Source organism: Rhinoderma darwinii, chromosome 12 (assembly GCF_050947455.1).
Source record: "Rhinoderma darwinii isolate aRhiDar2 chromosome 12, aRhiDar2.hap1, whole genome shotgun sequence".
In the NCBI taxonomy this organism is placed as follows: domain Eukaryota; kingdom Metazoa; phylum Chordata; class Amphibia; order Anura; family Rhinodermatidae; genus Rhinoderma; species Rhinoderma darwinii.
In genome coordinates this window covers 35,377,948-35,396,507 of record NC_134698.1, presented here as the reverse complement: position 1 = coordinate 35,396,507, position 18,560 = coordinate 35,377,948, and the positions used below count along the sequence as shown (strand labels likewise).

Sequence of the window (18,560 nt, the reverse complement as noted above, 5' to 3'; positions counted from 1 at the left end):
AAATTAAGGACTATAGGTTTAGAAAATATAGTTTGTAATTGGATTGAGAATTGGCTCAAGGACCGTATCCAGAGAGTTGTGGTCAATGATTCCTTCTCTGAATGGTCACCGGTTATAAGTGGTGTACCCCAGGGTTCAGTGCTGGGACCACTATTATTCAACTTATTTATTAATGATATAGAGGAAGGGATTAATAGCACTATTTCTATTTTTGCAGATGAAACCAAGCTATGTAATATAGTTCAGACTATGGAAGATGTTCATGAATTACAGGCAGATTTAAACAAACTAAGTGTTTGGGCGTCCACTTGGCAGATGAAGTTTAATGTAGATAAATGTAAAGTTATGCATCTGGGTACCAACAACCTGCATGCATCATATGTCCTAGGGGGCGCTACACTGGCAGATTCACTTGTTGAGAAGGATCTGGGTGTACTTGTAAATCATAAACTCAATAACAGCATGCAGTGTCAATCAGCTGCTTCAAAGGCCAGCAGGATATTGTCGTGTATTAAAAGAGGCATGGACTCACGGGACAGGGATGTAATAATGCCACTTTACAAAGCATTAGTGAGGCCTCATCTAGAATATGCAGTTCAGTTCTGGGCTCCAGTTCATAGAAAGGATGCCCTGGAGTTGGAAAAAATACAAAGAAGAGCAACGAAGCTAATAAGGGGCATGGAGAATTTAAGTTATGAGGAAAGATTGAAAGAATTAAACCAATTTAGCCTTGAAAAAAGACGACTAACGGGGGACATGATTAACTTATATAAATATATTAATGGCACATACAAAAAATATGGTGAAATCCTGTTCCTTGTAAAACCCCCTCAAAAAACAAGGGGGCACTCCCTCCGTCTGGAGAAAAAAAGGTTCAAGCTGCAGAGGCGCCAAGGCTTCTTTACAGTAAGAATGGTGAATTTATGGAATAGTCTACCGCAGGAGCTGGTCACAGCAGGGACAGTAGATGGCTTTAAAAAAGGGTTAGATAATTTCCTAGAACAAAAAAATATTAGCTCCTATGTGTAGAAATTTTTCCTTCCCTTTTCCCTTCCCTTGGTTGAACTTGATGGACATGTGTCTTTTTTCAGCCGTACTAACTATGTAACTAACTATGTAACTAACTATGTAACTATATATATATATATGCACACATTTTTTTTATTTTATTATTAGTTTTTTTATTGTTTTTTTTGTTTATATAAGTTTGATTTTGATAAAGTGTGAGATTACTAATAGATTGTGAAGTAAATATTTCGCAAGTGTAATTTCTATAAATGACATTAAAAGTGAAGTATAAGTCAACGCAATTTAACAAAATCTCTAATAAACTGAATTATAGAGAACCAGTCTAGGCTGCTGTAAAAATGGAAATCATATCACCTGTGCAAAAAAAGACTATTAGAATAGACTGACCAAAACAGTCCATGATGATCCTCGAGTGTAAATAAAGCAGATTAAATAAACGCAGGACTTTCAATAGAATGTATATTTATTTATTTGAGATACAACTGCTTTATAGCCTGTATACAGAGCTGCTGTATCTAGTTCTGAGACCTGAATCCGTCAGCTCGGATCAAGCGGTTATAGATCACATCTTTGTTTAGACTTTAGATGTGATCGGTGAGGCCGGGTTACCACGTAGCTAAACGCTGCGGAATTTCCGCAACGGAATTCTGTGCGGAAATTCCGCAGCATTTACAGTATCAGCAAAGAGGATGAGATCTTGTACATCTCATGCCCACGCTGCGGAAAAAAAAAGTACCATAAACGTTAAGAAATTGTCCTCCGGTGCGGAATTTAAATCATGTCCTGCCCCCTGGGATGACGTTGCATCCCATGTGACCGCTGCATCTAATTACAGGCTGCAGCGGCACATGACCTGCAACGTCATCCAGGGAGGCTGGATCGGACGTCAGATGAGGGGGTAAGTCTGAGCGCTATTTTGCGCAGAGGAATTTCCGTCCGAAAAGCCGCACCACATTGTGGTTCGATTTTTCGTACGGAATGTCCTGCGGGTTCCAGTTCGGACACACTACGTGATTTTTATGGAGCGTATTTGACCCGTGGGAATCTGGCCTAACAGAGACACGCAGGATCCGCTGTCACTGAACCCGTCCGTCCCGCTGACCTGAAGGATACAGGTTTCAGCGCACGATACAGCTCCTCGGTATACAGGATATAAAGCAGTTGTATCTCAAAAAGTAACAATTATTTTGAATAAAATGTAATTGCAAAGTTGGATAAAACACACTGATACACATTTTTATTTTTATTTTTTTAAAAAGTTTTCAAAGGTGTTGCGGTTGTAGCCTTTTGTGGGGGAGGGGGGAATTTGACTGTAAATGCCATGTGTGTTGGAACTTATTTATCATAGGCAAAGTGTGGGAGACCACCTGTCACACAGTGTTGTCAGCAGATCACATTGGTGTATACCACCTGTTCTAGCTACATGTATGAGGAAAGGGAAGAGGGAGAAAGTATGTGATCTGAATTAATATATAACTTTTAATAATATGCATACTATTAAAAGTTATATATTAATTCAGATCACATACTTTCTCCCTCTTCCCTTTCCTCATACATGGAACTTATTTAGCATATACTCACAGGCTACGGTCATATTGCGTTTTTGTTTTTTTTGCAGAGCTATTCGCAAAACCATGGCAAACAACATGGTTATAAAGCAATTTTACAAAAACTGTTACAAAAAACATGATTTGACCTCGATGTGCGAAGAGACCCTTGTAGTTCATTTGTGTAGGGCTTTGCTGTAGACGTTATGCAAGGGAAAAGTTTAGTTATAGTTTTTGTGCGGGGGAGGGTATATTCACATGTAGCGTTTGAGGTGCAGTTAAAAAAAACAAAACATCAAAACCGTGCAGTCAACTGCGCTATGGATTCCGTCAAAACAACGGAAACCTTATAGAACGTAGACAAACGGAAACCATTTGCAACTGATGCGTTACCTTTGGTTTCCATTCATGGGTTCCCCTGACGGAAAAGACGAAACCTATGAATGGAGTCCAGACGCAGATATTAACGAAGCCTAACATATATGGACATAAAAGAGGCTCTGTCACCAGATTTTGCAACCCCTATCTGCTATTGCAGCAGATAGGCGCTGCAATGTAGATTACAGTAACGTTTTTATTTTTAAAAAACGAGCATTTTTGGCCAAGTTATGACCATTTTTGTATTTATGCAAAAGAGGCTTGCAAAAGTCCAAGTGGGCGTGTTTAAAGTAAAAGTCCAACTGGGCGTGTATTATGTGCGTACATCGGGGCGTTTTTACTACTTTTACTAGCTGGTCGTTCTGACGAGAAGTATCATCCACTTCTCTTCAGAACGCCCAGCTTCTGGCAGTACAGACAGCGTGTTCTCGAGAGATCACGCTGTGACGTCACTCACAGGTCCTGCATCGTGTCGGACGAGCGAGGACACATCGGCACCAGAGGCTACAGTTGATTCTGCAGCAGCATCGGCGTTTGCAGGTAAGTCGATGTAGCTACTTACCTGCAAACGCTGATGCTGCTGCAGAATCAACTGTAGCCTCTGGTGCCGATGTGGCCGACACGATGCAGGACCTGGGGCAGGAAGTGAGTGACGTCACAGCGTGATCTCTCGAGAACACGCTGTGTGTCTGCAATGCCAGAAGCTGGGCGTTCTGAAGAGAAGTGGATGATACTTCTATTCACAACGCCCAGCTAGTAAAAGTAGTAAAAACGCCCGATGTACGCACATAATACACGCCCACTTGGACTTTTGCAAGCCTCATTTGCATACAAAAATGGTCATAACTTGGCCAAAAATGCTCGTTTTTTAAAAATAAAAACGTTACTGTAATCTACATTGCAGCGCCTATCTGCTGCAATAGCAGATAGGGGTTGCAAAATCTGGTGACAGAGCCTCTTTGAGCTGTCATTTTTCTAGTGCAAGTTACAAAACTGATTGTTTACATGGACAACTCCATTTATTTTATGTTTTTTTGCACCAATACATTAGTATACAGTAATTAATTCACTCACCACTAAGACACCATTGGTGATTATTTCACTGGGAGGATCCTGGCTGTTGAAAGACATTTATTTACATATTAAATACTATATGTAGTACAGCCTCCATATTTTGTGTAAAAGAAGTCCTTACAAATATCATACCTTTCCTCAATGTGAAATTCAACTTCCAAGACCTCCTTATCCTTGGAAAAGAAATAAAAAAATAAATACTCATAGGATTGAAATATGTTTTTTTTTACATTAAAACCTTCTATATTATTAGACGTTAGACTGTCAGCACATCCCACTATTAAATGTCATAACCTGACAAGAAAAATCGAAGGCCCTGTTCACACAGAGTTTTTTTTGCGCTGATTTGAACGCGGGAAAAAGTGTCAGAATCAGTGCCAAAAAACAGCCGAGATCACCCCCAGTGATTTCAAAGGAGGCTTTTGTGTTTTTTTTCCGGAAGCTTTTGGCCGCTCGCAGGAAAAAATAAAAAGCAATATGTCCTTTCCTGCCGGGGTTTCCGCCGCTGACCTCCCATCAATGGGAGGAAGAAGAATCCCACGACGCTCATTTCAGAACGTTTTTCACAACGTTTTTTGCCCATAGTCCTTGCAAAAGCATCAATGGCCGCGGGTGAAAAACGCAAGGAAAACCGTAGGAAAAAAGCACAGGCAGTTTAAAATGTGACTGAAGAAATTCTGCCTGCAAAAAAAACTCAGTGTGAACAAGGCCTAATATCTATATATAGGAATCCTAAAAAACTAGTATCACTATTTTTCTAAAAAAAAAAAAAATATCCATCCATGCAATTTTCTAAAACAAAAGAGAAAATGTGTGCGACATTGTGCGCGCGAAATGTAGCGCTTTTAGCAATCAAAGTGAGTTGCTCAATGGTACTGGGAGCGGAGAGCATTGTTTGCATTACTCACCATTCCTTGGTCCTTCTCTGGGCACCGCCGCACTGGGTCATGAGGCCTGGAGGAGTTTTTTTCTTTTAATTTAGGCGTCTTGGTTCGAAATGAACACAGGGGGTCTCAATTTAATGAAGTCTGAATTAACTTGGGAGTCTGGTCCTGGGGTCTGAATTAATTAATGGGTCTGAATAGATTTATGGGTCTAGTTTGTCATCTGAATAAATTAAGGGGTCTGGTCTAGTTTCAGAATTCATTTTGGGTTCTCAATTTAGGGGTCTACTCTGTGGTCTTATATACAAAATTGCCCCTGGCAAAGAACCCTATTTCCCAACTACCCCTAAATAATAGTTAACTTTATTATGCTATTAAAGTGAACAGACGAACCACATGTATGTTTAAAAGATAAACATGCATGCTGCTGCAAGAATAATACCATAGGACAGTGCCTATGTAGTATATGGTACACAGTGTTACAGATGGCCGGCGGCTACAGAACGCTGAGCCTGATCAACAGTGTAATTGCAAGAGCTAGCAGCAAAGCACGTCGTTTAAAATTTATTCATAGCCCCCCGACATGTTTCGCTAAACAAGTAGCGTCCTCAGGGGTACTCGGGCTATTAACAGCGTGCCGCAGATTTCCAGATTTTCCATTTCATTGGAGACCGGAAGGGTGCAACGTGTAGAGAATCTGCCAATCAAATTCAGGCAGCGAAGTCGAGCCTCCTACTGTTAGACGAGCACCTAAGTTGTCCATTCAGGATATCGTGTCTTTGGCCTATAGAGTCATTAACCCCTTAAGGACGCAGCCTAGTTTTGGCCTTAAGGCTCAGAGCCCATTTTTCAAATCGGACATATTTCACTTTATGTGGTAATAACGTCGGAATGCTTAAACCTACCCAAGCGATTCTGAGACTTTTTTCTCATGACACATTGGGCTTCATGTGCGTGGTAAAATTTGGTCGATATATTCAGTGTTTATTGCTGAAAAATTGCAAAATTTAGAGAAAATTTTGAAAAAAATTGCATTTTTCAGAATTGAAATGCATCTGCTTGTAAAACAGACAGTTATACCACCCAAAATAGTTACTAGTTCACATTTCCCATATGTCTACTTTAGATTGGCATCGTTTTTTGAACATTATTTTATTTTTCTTGGACGTTACAAGGCTTAGAACATAAACAGCAATTTCTCATATTTTTAAGAAAATTTCAAAAGCCTTTTTTTTAAGGTACCTCTTGAGTTCTGAAGTGGCTTTGTGGGGCCTATGTATTAGAAACCCTGATAAAACACCCCATTTTAAAAACTAGACCCCTCAAAGTATTCAAAACAGCATTTAGAAAGTTTTTTAACCCTTCAGGCATTTCACAGGAATTACAGCAAAGTGGAGGTGAAATTTGCAAATTTAATTTTTCTTGCTGAATTTCAATTTTATTCATTTTTTTCTGTAACACAGAAGGTTTTACCAGAGAAACACTACTAAATATGTATTGTCCAGATTCTGCAGTTTTTAGAAATGTCCCACATGTGGCCCTACTGCGCTCGTGGACTAAAACACAAGCCCTAGAAGCAAAGAAGCACCTAGTGCATTTTAAGTCCTCTTTTTTATTAGAATATATTTTAGGCAGCATGCCAGGTTTGAAGAGGTGTTGAGGTGCCAAAACAGTAGGAATCCCCCAATAGTGACCCCATTTTGGAAACTACACCCCTCAAGGAATTCATTTATGGTTGTTGTTAGCATTTTGACCACACAGTTTTTTCACAGCACCTATTTCAATTGGGCTGTGACATTAAAAAAATGACATTTTTTCCAATAAGATGTAATTTTTTATCAAAATTTCTTATTTTCACAGGGAACAAAATACTCAATTTTGTTGCCCAATTTCTCCTGAGTGCAGCAATACCCCATTTGTGGCAATAAACTGCCATTTGGGCCCATGGGAGGCCTCAGAAGGGAAGGAGCGCTGTGTGTTCTTTGGAGTACAGATTTTGCTGGTTTGGTTTTCGGGTGCCATGTCGCATTTGCAGAGCCCCAGAGGTATCAAAGCAACAAAAACCCATCAGAAGTGACCCCATTTTGGAAACTATACCCCTCAAGGAATTCATTTATGGGTAATGTGACCTTTTAGACCCCATAGTTTCTTCACAGAACTTATTTGAATTGGGCTGGGAATTAAAAAAAAATATATTTTTTCCTAGAATATGTCATTTTAGCGCAAAAATTCTTATTTTCACAAGAAATAAAATACTCCATTTTGTTGCCCAATTTGTCCTGAGTGCGGCAATACCCCAATTGTGGTGATAAACTGCTGTTTGGGCCCATGGGAGGGCTCAGAAGGAAAGGACCACTATTTGGCCTACTGGGGATTTTCTAGTGCGAAGTCATGTATAAAGAAGCACCTGAGGTACCAGTACAGTTGAAACCCGCAAGAAGTGACCCCGTTTTAATAACTACACCCTTAAGGCATTCATCTAGAGGTGTAGTGAGCATTTTGACCAGAGACCTACACCCCATAAACTGTAATGTGGGTTCTCCCGGGTATGGCAATACCCTACATGTGGCTGTTATCAGCTGCCCGGACACACAGCAGGGCTCAGAGGGGAAAGACGAGGGGGGGGGATAAGCTGTGCGGAGTGCATCAGGGTAAGTAAAATTGGGGTAAATTATAAACCAAGGGATGCATGATAAATTTTAAAACTGACTTTCATACAGAGCTCTGGTTATTCGGGACACGTGTCACATTGATATATTGTGTCATCCCTTATAGCAGACTTTGCACCTCTTTTGACTTTTTCCCTTCTTGCCAGTTTGGGGAACTTCTCCTGGAAAGTGTTGCCACCTTGGTACGATGCGTGTGGGCCCGCATCCAAAAGTACTGGGTGCCCCCCCTTCTTGGTCCCTAAAGATTAGTTTCTTGATAATCACCTCTTGAAATTCCAGGAAAGTTCCCGTCTGGCCTGCACATCGACGTAGCACGTACGCATTGTACAATGCCATCTGTATGATGTGCCCGGCCAGCTTCTTATACCACACCGCATGGAGCTGTAGGGCTTCAGGATTTGATCTGACAAGTCCACACCTCCCATGTACCTATTGTAGTCCAGGATGCAGTCTGGTTTGGGGGTGGCCTTTCCTTCATATAGCCTAAACCTGTAGGTATACCCGGATGCACTCTCGCAGCTTATACATCTTCACGCCATACCTTGCCCTCTTACCCGGCAGGTACTCGCGGAATTGAACCCTCCCTTTAAAATGTACCAGGGACTCATCAATAGAAATACACTTCTCGGGGGTGAATGCTTGGGAAAACCGGGCACTGGAACGGTCTAATAGGGGTCTCCGTTTATACAAACTGTCAAAACTGGGGTCATCTCGGGGTGGGCACGGCTCATTATCAGTATAATGTAAGAAGCGAAGTATTGCCTCATTTATTTATTTTTTTAGGTTCCAGTTCAGTTCTGAAGCTGCTTTGAGGGGCCCATATATTAGAAACCCCTATCAAATACGCCATTTTAGAAACTAGACCCCTCAAAGTATTCACAACAGCATTTAGAAAGTTTATGAACCCTTTAGGTGTTTCACAGAAATTTAGAGCAAAGTAGAGGTGAAATTTACATTTTTTTTTTTGTCAGAAAATCCTCTTTATACCATTTTTTTTATAACACAAAAGGATTTATCAGAGAAACGCAACTTAATACGTATTGCCCAGATTCTGCAGTTTTGAGAAATATCCCACATGTTGCCCTAGTGCGGTAATGGACTGAAGCACTGGCCTCCGAAGCAAAGGAACACCTAGTGGATTTTGAGGCCTCTTTTTTATTAGGCACCATGTCCGGTTTGAAGAGGTCTTGTGGTGCCAAAACATTGGGAACCCCCCAAAAGTGACCCCAATTTGGAAACTAAACCCCTTGAGGAATCCATTGTAGTTTTCTTGGGGTGCATGCGGCTTTTTGATCAGTTTTTATTCTATTTTTAGGTGGCGTGGTGACTAATAAACAGCAATTCTACTATTGTTTTTTTATTCTTTTTTTTTTTGACTGCGTGCACCGTGCGCTATAAAGGACATATTCACTTTATTCTGCGGGGCGATACGATTATGGCGATACCAGATGTTTATAGTTTTTTTTTTATGTCTTATGGTGTTTGCACAATAAAATACGTTTTGTAAACAATCATTCACTTTTTGTGTTACCTTATTCTAAGAGCCATAAGGTTTTTATTTTTCAATCAATAAAGCCGTGCGAGGACTTATTTTTTGCGTAACGAACTGTAGTTTCGATCAGTACCATTTTTCGGTACATGCGACTTTTTGATCTCTTTTTATTCCATTTTTTGGGAGGTGAAGTGACCAAACAATTGTGATTGTGGTTCGGTTTATTATTATTTTCCTTTACGGCGTTTACCGTGCGGGATAAATAACGAAATAATTTTGTAGTTCAGGCCGTTACGGACGCGGCGATACCAATTATGTACAGTTTGTTTGTTTATATATTTTTAGTAATAATAAATGACTGATAAGGGAAAAAGGGGGCTTTTTACTTTTAATACTTTTAAAACTTTTATTTTCTTATTTTTACACAACTTCTTTTAACTTTTTTTTTTACTGTATTACTTTGTCCCACTAGGGGACTTGTGGGCAGGAGGCCCTGATCGCAATTCTAATACACTGCACTACATGCGTAGTGCAGTGTATTAGAACTGTCAGCTACTCACTGACAGCAAGCATAGTGGGTCCTGACGTTGTCAGGACCCACTAGGCTTCCGTCTATGGCATAGCCGGACGCCATTGTTTGGTGTCCGGTTGCCATAGTCAACATCGCCGGCCGCTATCGCGTAGCAGGCCAGCGATGGCAGCTTAACCCCTAAAAAGCTGCGATCTCTATAGAACGCGGCTTTTAGGGGGTTAATCAGCGGGGACACAGCGATCGGTCCCCGCTGTAGCAGCTATGACAGCTGCTGAACAAGACAGCAGCTGTCACAGCTCCTGTATGTGTCGGGAGGACGGCCGAAACGGGCGTTACTCCCGAGACGTACTATTCCGTCATGGAGCGCGAACGATACAGCTGCCATGTTGTAATAGTACGTCCAGGAGCGGGAAGGGGTTAAGGACCTAGCCAATCCAGTCGAAGCAGAGAGGTCGAGCCTCTCGCCGTGTGACAGACATCTGGATTCACCAATAAAAGTGCTATGTCATTGGCCTATAGCACAGTATTCCCGGCGCATGCGTGTATGAGGCATGTAGCCGTGAATATCTAAGTCTCTACATGAACACAGAGATAGGATAGTGTCACCGGTGCATGAGCAGAGATCACCACCCTGCTACGGGGGCTTTACGTAAAGCCATAAAAAAGGCCATTGGCACGATATTAAAGGGATTGTAGTATCCCAAGAACCTTTCACAACTGTGCATATATGCAAATCTATATATTAGATTATATCCATCATGGCATATACACTACCCTTCAAAAGTTTGGGGTCACCCAGACAATTTAGTGTTTTCCATGAAAACTCACACTTATATTTATCAAATGAGTTGCAAAATGTAGAAAATATACAGGGTGGGCCATTTATATGGATACACCTAAATAAAATGGGAATGGTTGGTGATATTAACTTCCTGTTTGTGGCACATTAGTATATGGGAGGGGGGAAACTTTTCAAGCTGGGTGTTGACCATGGCGGCCATTTTGTATCCAACTTTCGTTTTTTCAATGGGAAGAGGGTCATGTGACACATCAAACTTATAAGAGAATTTCACAAGAAAAACAATGGTGTGCTTGGTTTTAACGTTACTTTATTCTTTCATGAGTTATTTACAAGTTTCTGACCACTTATAAAATGTGTTCAAAGTGCTGCCCATTGTGTTGGATTGTCAATGCAACCCTCTTCTCCCACTCTTCACACACTGATAGCAACACCGCAGAAGAAATGCTGGCACAGGCTTCCAGTATCCGTAGTTTCAGTTGCTGCACATCTCGTATCTTCACAGCATAGACAATTGCCTTCAGATGACCCCAAAGATAAAAGTCTAAGGGGGTCAGATCGGGAGGCATTTCTTCTGCAGTGTTGCTATCAGTGTGTGAAGAGTGGTAGAAGAGGGTTGCATTGACAATCCAACACAATGGGCAGCACTTTGAACACATTTTATAAGTGGTCAGAAACTTGTAAATAACTCATGAAAGAATAAAGTAACGTTAAAACCAAGCACACCATTGTTTCTTGTGAAATTCTCGATAAGTTTGATGTGTCTGTTCCCATTGAAAAAACTAAAGTTGGACACAAAATGGCTGACTTCAAAATGGCCGCCATGGTCAACACCCAGCTTGAAAAGTTTCCCCCCTCCCATATACTAATGTGCAACAAACAGGAAGTTAATATCACCAACCATTCCCATTTTATTTATGTGTATCCATATAAATGGCCCACCCTGTAGTAACGACTAGAGATGAGCGAACTTATGAAAAGTTCGGTTCGGCAGGTTCGCCGAATTTCATGAAAAAGTTAGATTCGGACCGAACTAGTTCTGACCGAACCTGTAATACAAGAAAGCCCCTAAAAATCGTGTATAACACGGTTTAAAAGCCCTAGAAGCCCTGTATAACACTCTTAGGTCACCCATGAGTGTATCCAAGTACTTTTGAGCTGTCTTTAAGGCAAAGTTAGTGTCAAAGTTACGCCAACATGTATGGCTATAGGAAAACGGATGGGACGCGGTGATAACTAACAGAAACCACTGCACTTGTGCATGTTGTATGTTAATGCATTGTTAAAAAAGGTACAAAAATTAACCATTTTAGGCGGCTGATGCCTGCCAGGGTTCATACATATAAGGTGGTAAGAGAAGAAGCAATGGCTTTTGACAAGCCCTCAAAAAAAATTTACCCTTTATGGTGGCAGATGCCTGCCGGGGTTCATCCATACATGGATGTAATGTAAAAGCAACGGCTTTTGACAAGCCCTCCAAAAATTTACCCTTTTTATTGGCAGATGCCTGCCGGGGTTCATCCATACAGGTATGTAATGTAAAAGCAACAACCAATGGCTTTTGACAAGCCCTCCAAAAATTGACCCTTTTTATTGGCAGATGCCTGCCGGGGTTCATCCATACATGGATGTAATGTAAAAGCAACAAGCAATGGCTTTTGACAAGCCCTCAAAAAATGTACCCTTTTTATTGGCAGATGCCTGCCGGGGTTCATCCATACATGGATGTAAAAGCAACAAGCAATGGCTTTTCACAAGCCCTCCAAAAATTTACCCTTTTTATTGGCAAATGCCTGCCGGGGTTCATCCATACATGGATGTAAAAGCAACAAGCAATGGCTTTTCACAAGCCCTCCAGGCCTGCTTGTAGCAGACGGCAGTGGAGGTGTATTGGTGGTAGTAGAGGTAGCCAACGGACAGCAAGGGTGGTGGTAGTAGTAGTAGCAGCACATTAAAAGACACTCGACAGTCACAGGACAAAGCCCTGTGGTGGGGCAGGCCTCAGGCCTGCTTGTAGCAGACGACAGTGGAGGTGTATTGGTGGTAGTAGAGGTAGCCAACACAGACAGCAATGGTGGTAGTAGTAGTAGCAGCAGCACATTAAAAAAAAGAGACTGGACGACAGTCACAGGACAAAGCCCTGTGGTGGGGCAGGCCTCAGGCCTGCTTGTAGCAGATGGGCGGCAGTGGAGGTGTATTGGTGGTAGTAGAGGTAGCCAACACAGACAGCAAGGGTGGTAGTAGTAGTAGCAGCAGCACATTAAAAAAAAGAGACTGGACGACAGTCACAGGACAAAGCCCTGTGGTGGGGCAGGCCTCAGGCCTGCTTGTAGCAGACGGCACTGGGGGTGGATTGGTGGTAGAAGTAGTAGCAGCACCAACAGCGGCACATTAAAAAAAGAGTGGACAGGACAGAATTCCATAGCAGCAGGCGGCAGTAGCAGGCGGCAGCGGCAGCAGCAGCAGCCATGTCCGATCTAATCAGTGGCATCAGGCACATGGGTTTTAAAATCCTCACCGATCCACGCTTGATTCATTTTCAGAAACGTGAGATTTTCCAAGCTGTTGGCGGACAATCTTGTTCGCTTAGGGGTGACGAAGCCCCCTGCCGCGCTGAATACCCTCTCTGACGCTACACTGGAGGGTGAACAAGACAGTACACCCATGGCAAACTGGGCCAGTTCTTGCCAATGATCCAATCTGCTGACCCAGAAGTCCATGGGGTCTGGGATCAGCATTTCTGACGGAGAAAAGGCACAGTCCAGGTACGAGTGAACCTGGTTGTTTAGGTGCTGCACCTGGTGATGGTGAACATCCCTTTGGTGACTACGATGTGTGTCAGGTTGGGGTATTGGATGTAAAAATGTTGTCATCATATTTTCCAAACTGAATTGGCTGCTGCTGCTGCCGCCTATTGCAGAGGTAGCTCTGCCAGAGGCGGTGGAACGATGAGACAGTGGGGAGCGGAGAGTGGCCGCCCGGTCCGACATGCTTGCAGCAGGTGTTTGCCGTTTGAAAGCCGTGACAAGCTGGCTGCATAGCTTCTCTCGATAATAAGCCAATTTTGCCTCCCTCTCGGAAGGCGCAAAAAACTCCCCCATTCTGGCTTTATACCGAGGGTCTAAAAGTGTGGCTATCCAGTACTCATCTCTTTGCTTCATGCTAAAAATACGACAGTCAGCGCGCAAGTAACGAAGCATACAGCTCGCCATCCTGGCCAGCGTTTGAGGGCCCGGTTGGTACCATCTCCGCCCCATACTGCCATGGTTGTCCATCTTCATCAAGGTCGTCGTCAGACTCGTCATCACCACCATCACTGTCATGTTGTGTGGCTGCCTCTTCCTCTATCCCTTCCTGTGATTCCATCTCCAAATCCAGCTCCTCTTCAGGTCCTGTTTCCTCATCCTCATCCTCAACATCCATAGCCAGATGTGATCCTTCCTCCATCCTTTGCTGAATCATCGCTGTGAGCGTTTGCTCCATAATGAATATCAGCGGCATAACAGCGTTCATTCCGCTAGCGTCACGGCTCACAAATCGTGTGGCCTCTTCAAAGGGCTTCAAAACACGACATGCGTCTCTAACCAGCTGCCAGTGCCTGAGCTCGAAATTACACTGGCTCCAAACGCTGCCCGTCTGCTGCATCAGGAAATCATTCACGGCTTTCCGCTGTTCGTACAGACGGTCCAACATGTGCAGGGTGGAATTCCAGCGTGTTGGAACGTCGCAAATCAGGCTGTGTTCTGGGAGATTGTTTTGACGCTGCAAGTCCAGGAGGGCGTGCTTAAATGCATACGAACGTCTAAAGAGAACGGACATGGCCAGCACACCCTTCAAACCAACATATGACTTTAAGAAGCGTATTATGACCAGATTGATCACATGTGCCATGCAAGGAGCGTGTGTCAGGTGACCTAGACGCAGTGCAGCCACAACGTTCTTCCCGTTATCAGAGACAACATTGCCCAGTGTGAGTTTCAGAGGAGACAGCCAGCATGCGATTTCCTCCTTGATGCACAGCAGCAGCTCCTGCCCTGTATGGCTTTTCTCGCCCAGGCTCAGCAGGTGTAAGACAGCGTTGTGGCGCTTCACCTTGCACCTATGAAAAGAGGAGGGAGGAGGTGTGGAAGATACGCTGTGTCTTGTCGGGGACGGGAAGACCTCCAAGGAGTAAGAGGAGGAGGATGGTAGGCGCCTGGTGTCCTGAGTTGAACCAGAAAGATACAAGCGTGGAGGTGGTAATGCCTGGCATTGCTGCGGTGGTGCATCGGACTGCAAAATATTGACCCAGTGGGCCGTGAAAGACATGTACTGTCCCTGCCCATAGTTGCTGCTCCACGTGTCGACGGTGGCATGTACCCTGCTGCACACGGATAATTGCAAGGACTGGCACACCTTTTCCTCCACATGCTTGTGCAAAACAGTGACAGCTGTTTTGGAGAAGTAATGTCGGCTAGGTATTCGCCACCTAGGCTGAGCGCATGCCATCAATTGCTTGAAGCAGGCGGAGTCGACCAGGTGGTACGGCAGCGACTGCACCACCAACAACTTAGCCAGGTGTGAATTAAGCCGCACGACAAGTGGATGACTGGGTATATATTGTTGCTTATTAGACAACGATTCCGTAATGGATAACTGACGGGACGTAGGAGGAGCACTAGATGACAGTGATGATGATGACAACGAGATGGTGGATAAGGCCTGGCTACTACTTAGATGACAGGGACTCGGAGCAGCAGCTGCAGAGGGGTCTTCATTAGATGTACATGATGATGGTGGGGCATATCGATTGTCCCACATGGCCTTGTGATGCCGCTCCATGTGTTTACGTATAGCGGTAGTTCCTACATTGCTGCCCTGCCCACGCCCTACTTTCTGCTTGAAGATACGGCACTGTGCCATGTTTTCGTCCTCCGGGAAGGTACAGAAAAATTGCCACACGGCAGAGTACCATAAAGAGGTAATACCACGTCCACCACCAACACCACCACCACCCGAGCTTGCCCCTTGTCTGGCAGGCTTTTTTCGGGAGCCTACACCAGCATCAGTGTCGCCGTCACCGGCTCCTGAGCTGACCCTACCGCTGCAACGTTTTGCAGATTGACTTCTGCCCCTACCTCGGCTTGGCTGTTTATCACGGCCAGTGCCGCCACTACTACCCTCCTCCTCTGATGCCGTCATCACCTCGTCACCTGGTTCCCACGTCCTGTCTAAAACAACATCATCATAGCCTTCCTCATCATCCCCGCCACTTCTGTCACTGTGTTGTGAATGTGATGTGACATCATGGCGGGCTCCATGCCGCCCCTCATTACTGCGTCTGCCACCACGGCTACCACCACCAACACCCCCACTACCGCAGCTATGTGTCTCGGACACCGCTTCCACCTCCACCACCGCCGCAACACACTCCGTTGGCTGACTCGCGTAAAAAAAATCATCATCATCATCACTATGTTGTTCAGTATCTTCCTTCGCACCCGAGGAGATGTCTCTTAGGACTCTCAGGAAAGATCTAGCAACAAATAAAATAGACACGGCGCCACATAGTGCAGGCAAAAGTGATAAAAACACAGGGGCAATTAAACACCAAGAAAAATGCTCACCTGGGGTTGTGGACACCGTTTAGATGTCACAAGAGTAAAAGAGCTGCTGCCAGGTCCGTGCACACGCATACAAGTTTGCTGTCAAAGAAGTAACTGTATGACCACAGAGAAAAGAGGACCAAACGGCGCTGCTCGTAGAAATGTCAGGTAGACCAATTATAAATAAACGTATTTATTGTAGGGAAAGGACTACGCGTTTCAACGCCGGACCGGCGTCTTCATCAGGCCAATACATACAGTGCGATACAAGCACGTTTATATACATAAAGGAAGTGGAAGCAAATTGGCTTGGAAACATAGATAAAACCGCCAACAAGGGCGGGTCAAAGGTCAGGCAAAACATATTATATAAACGTTTCATCAATTATAATTACACAATATGCTAAAACATATATATATTAAAAGGCCTATCAGGCCTTTAACTAAAACACATATATATTAAAAGGCCTTTAAACAGAAGAATGTTGACAATTCTGATAATGGCTACGAAGCAGACGAGCCATATATATTTTTATAAAACTTGATAAAAGTGATAAAAAGTAAGTACTCACATAATGCCTGATGTAGAGGGGAGATAAGAGGTTAATCCAAAAGGGAATAAAAACATATTTTGTTACCAGGAAAATAAGAAGCGTCCCTAGGTTACTATGAAAACAAACAGATGTATACGATGGCCGGTTTAGGACAGAGCGGCTAATGGACCGCAAGATGGAACGCAAGCAGTTTGTCACGTGGGTCATGAGCCGCACGTTGGACCGCAAGCTTACATGAATCTAGGGGCGATAACCAGAGCAAGACACGTAAGTAAATAACCTTAATAACATTGATAATGTATACGTTTCAGAAGGTGACGATAGTTAATTTATGATAGTTAATTTATGGGAATTTCAAAAAAAACAAAACGCTGTAATGAAAAATTGGGAATAAAATTTAAACCGTCTGGTAGCTTTATTTTGTTTTTGTCTATGTACATAAGGAATGCATCTGAAGGGTGGGTAGAACATATATTATATTCACTTTAGTCTAGGGACGTTTCTGTGGGATCGTTCAGGCCGTTAGGATGCAGGGTTTCAAGTTTAAAAATCCAAAAATTCTCTCTTTGTTTAAGTCTTATGAACCTATCAGGTATATCCACTGGGATCTGTTCAATTGGGGTCACAACTATGTCATCAAACTTACAATTGTGTTTAAGCGCACAATGACGTGATACACTATGTTTTAGAAAACCATGCCTGGTATTAGATCTGTGCTTATTAACACGGTTTCTTAGCGTTTGGGTGGTACGGCCTACATATTGCAGGTTACATGTACACTGCAATAGATACACCATATAAGTGCTACCACAATCTAGGTGACTTTTAATAGAAAAATGTTCGCTGGTTTTTAATGAGAAAAATTGTGTTGATTTATTCGAAATATTTTTGCAGCATAGGCACCTAGTGTGACCACATAATAATGAACCATTTTTCAGTAAAAGATCCACAGTCTTCTTTTTATTACTATGCAGTTTACTAGGAGCTATTAGATTCCTCAGTGTTTTTGCTCTTCGAAAGGTAATTAGTGGTTTCACAGGGAGTATCGATTTTAAAAAAGGATCATTTGTTAAAATGTGCCAATGTCGTTTAAAAATAGACATAATATTTTTACTACTTTTATTAAAAGATGTAATAAAGTTTCCATTATATTCACTGTGTTTAGTTTTTTTATGGTCAGTGTTAGCGGGTGCTATTTTCTCAATACATTCAAGTTGGGTCATAATTACCTTTCGAAGAGCAAAAACACTGAGGAATCTAATAGCTCCTAGTAAACTGCATAGTAATAAAAAGAAGACTGTGGATCTTTTACTGAAAAATGGTTCATTATTATGTGGTCACACTAGGTGCCTATGCTGCAAAAATATTTCGAATAAATCAACACAATTTTTCTCATTAAAAACCAGCGAAAATTTTTCTATTAAAAGTCACCTAGATTGTGGTAGCACTTATATGGTGTATCTATTGCAGTGTACATGTAACCTGCAATATGTAGGCCGTACCACCCAAACGCTAAGAAACCGTGTTAATAAGCACAGATCTAATACCAGGCATGGTTTTCTAAAACATAGTGTATCACGTCATTGTGCGCTTAAACACAATTGTAAGTTTGATGACATAGTTGTGACCCCAATTGAACAGATCCCAGTGGATATACCTGATAGGTTCATAAGACTTAAACAAAGAGAGAATTTTTGGATTTTTAAACTTGAGACCCTGCATCCTAACGGCCTGAACGATCTCACAGAAACGTCCCTAGACTAAAGTGAATATAATATATGTTATGCCCACCCTTCAGATGCATTCCTTATGTACATAGACAAAAACAAAATAACGCTACCAGACGTTTTAAATTTTATTCCCAATTTTTCATTATAGCATTTTTTTTTTTAATTCCAATAAATTAACTATCGTCACCTTCTGAAACGTATACATTATCAATGTTATTAAGGTTATTTACTTACGTGTCTTGCTCTGGTTATCGCCCCTAGATTTATGTAAGCTTGCGGTCCAACGT

General features: G+C 42.7%; 1 protein-coding gene across 1 annotated transcript in view; it reads right to left on the bottom strand.

Annotated features, from left to right (window-relative positions):
- The window catches only part of PLA2G4F (phospholipase A2 group IVF), a 632,963-nt gene that overhangs the window by 470,993 nt on the left and 143,410 nt on the right, over positions 1-18,560 (bottom strand). Inside the window, exons 5-6 of the mRNA XM_075844320.1 lie at positions 4,161-4,201; positions 4,029-4,071 (exon numbers count right to left, since the gene is read on the bottom strand). Of these exons, the coding sequence (XP_075700435.1) occupies positions 4,029-4,071; positions 4,161-4,201 (84 nt within the window). The remainder of the gene's footprint in view (positions 1-4,028; positions 4,072-4,160; positions 4,202-18,560) is intronic.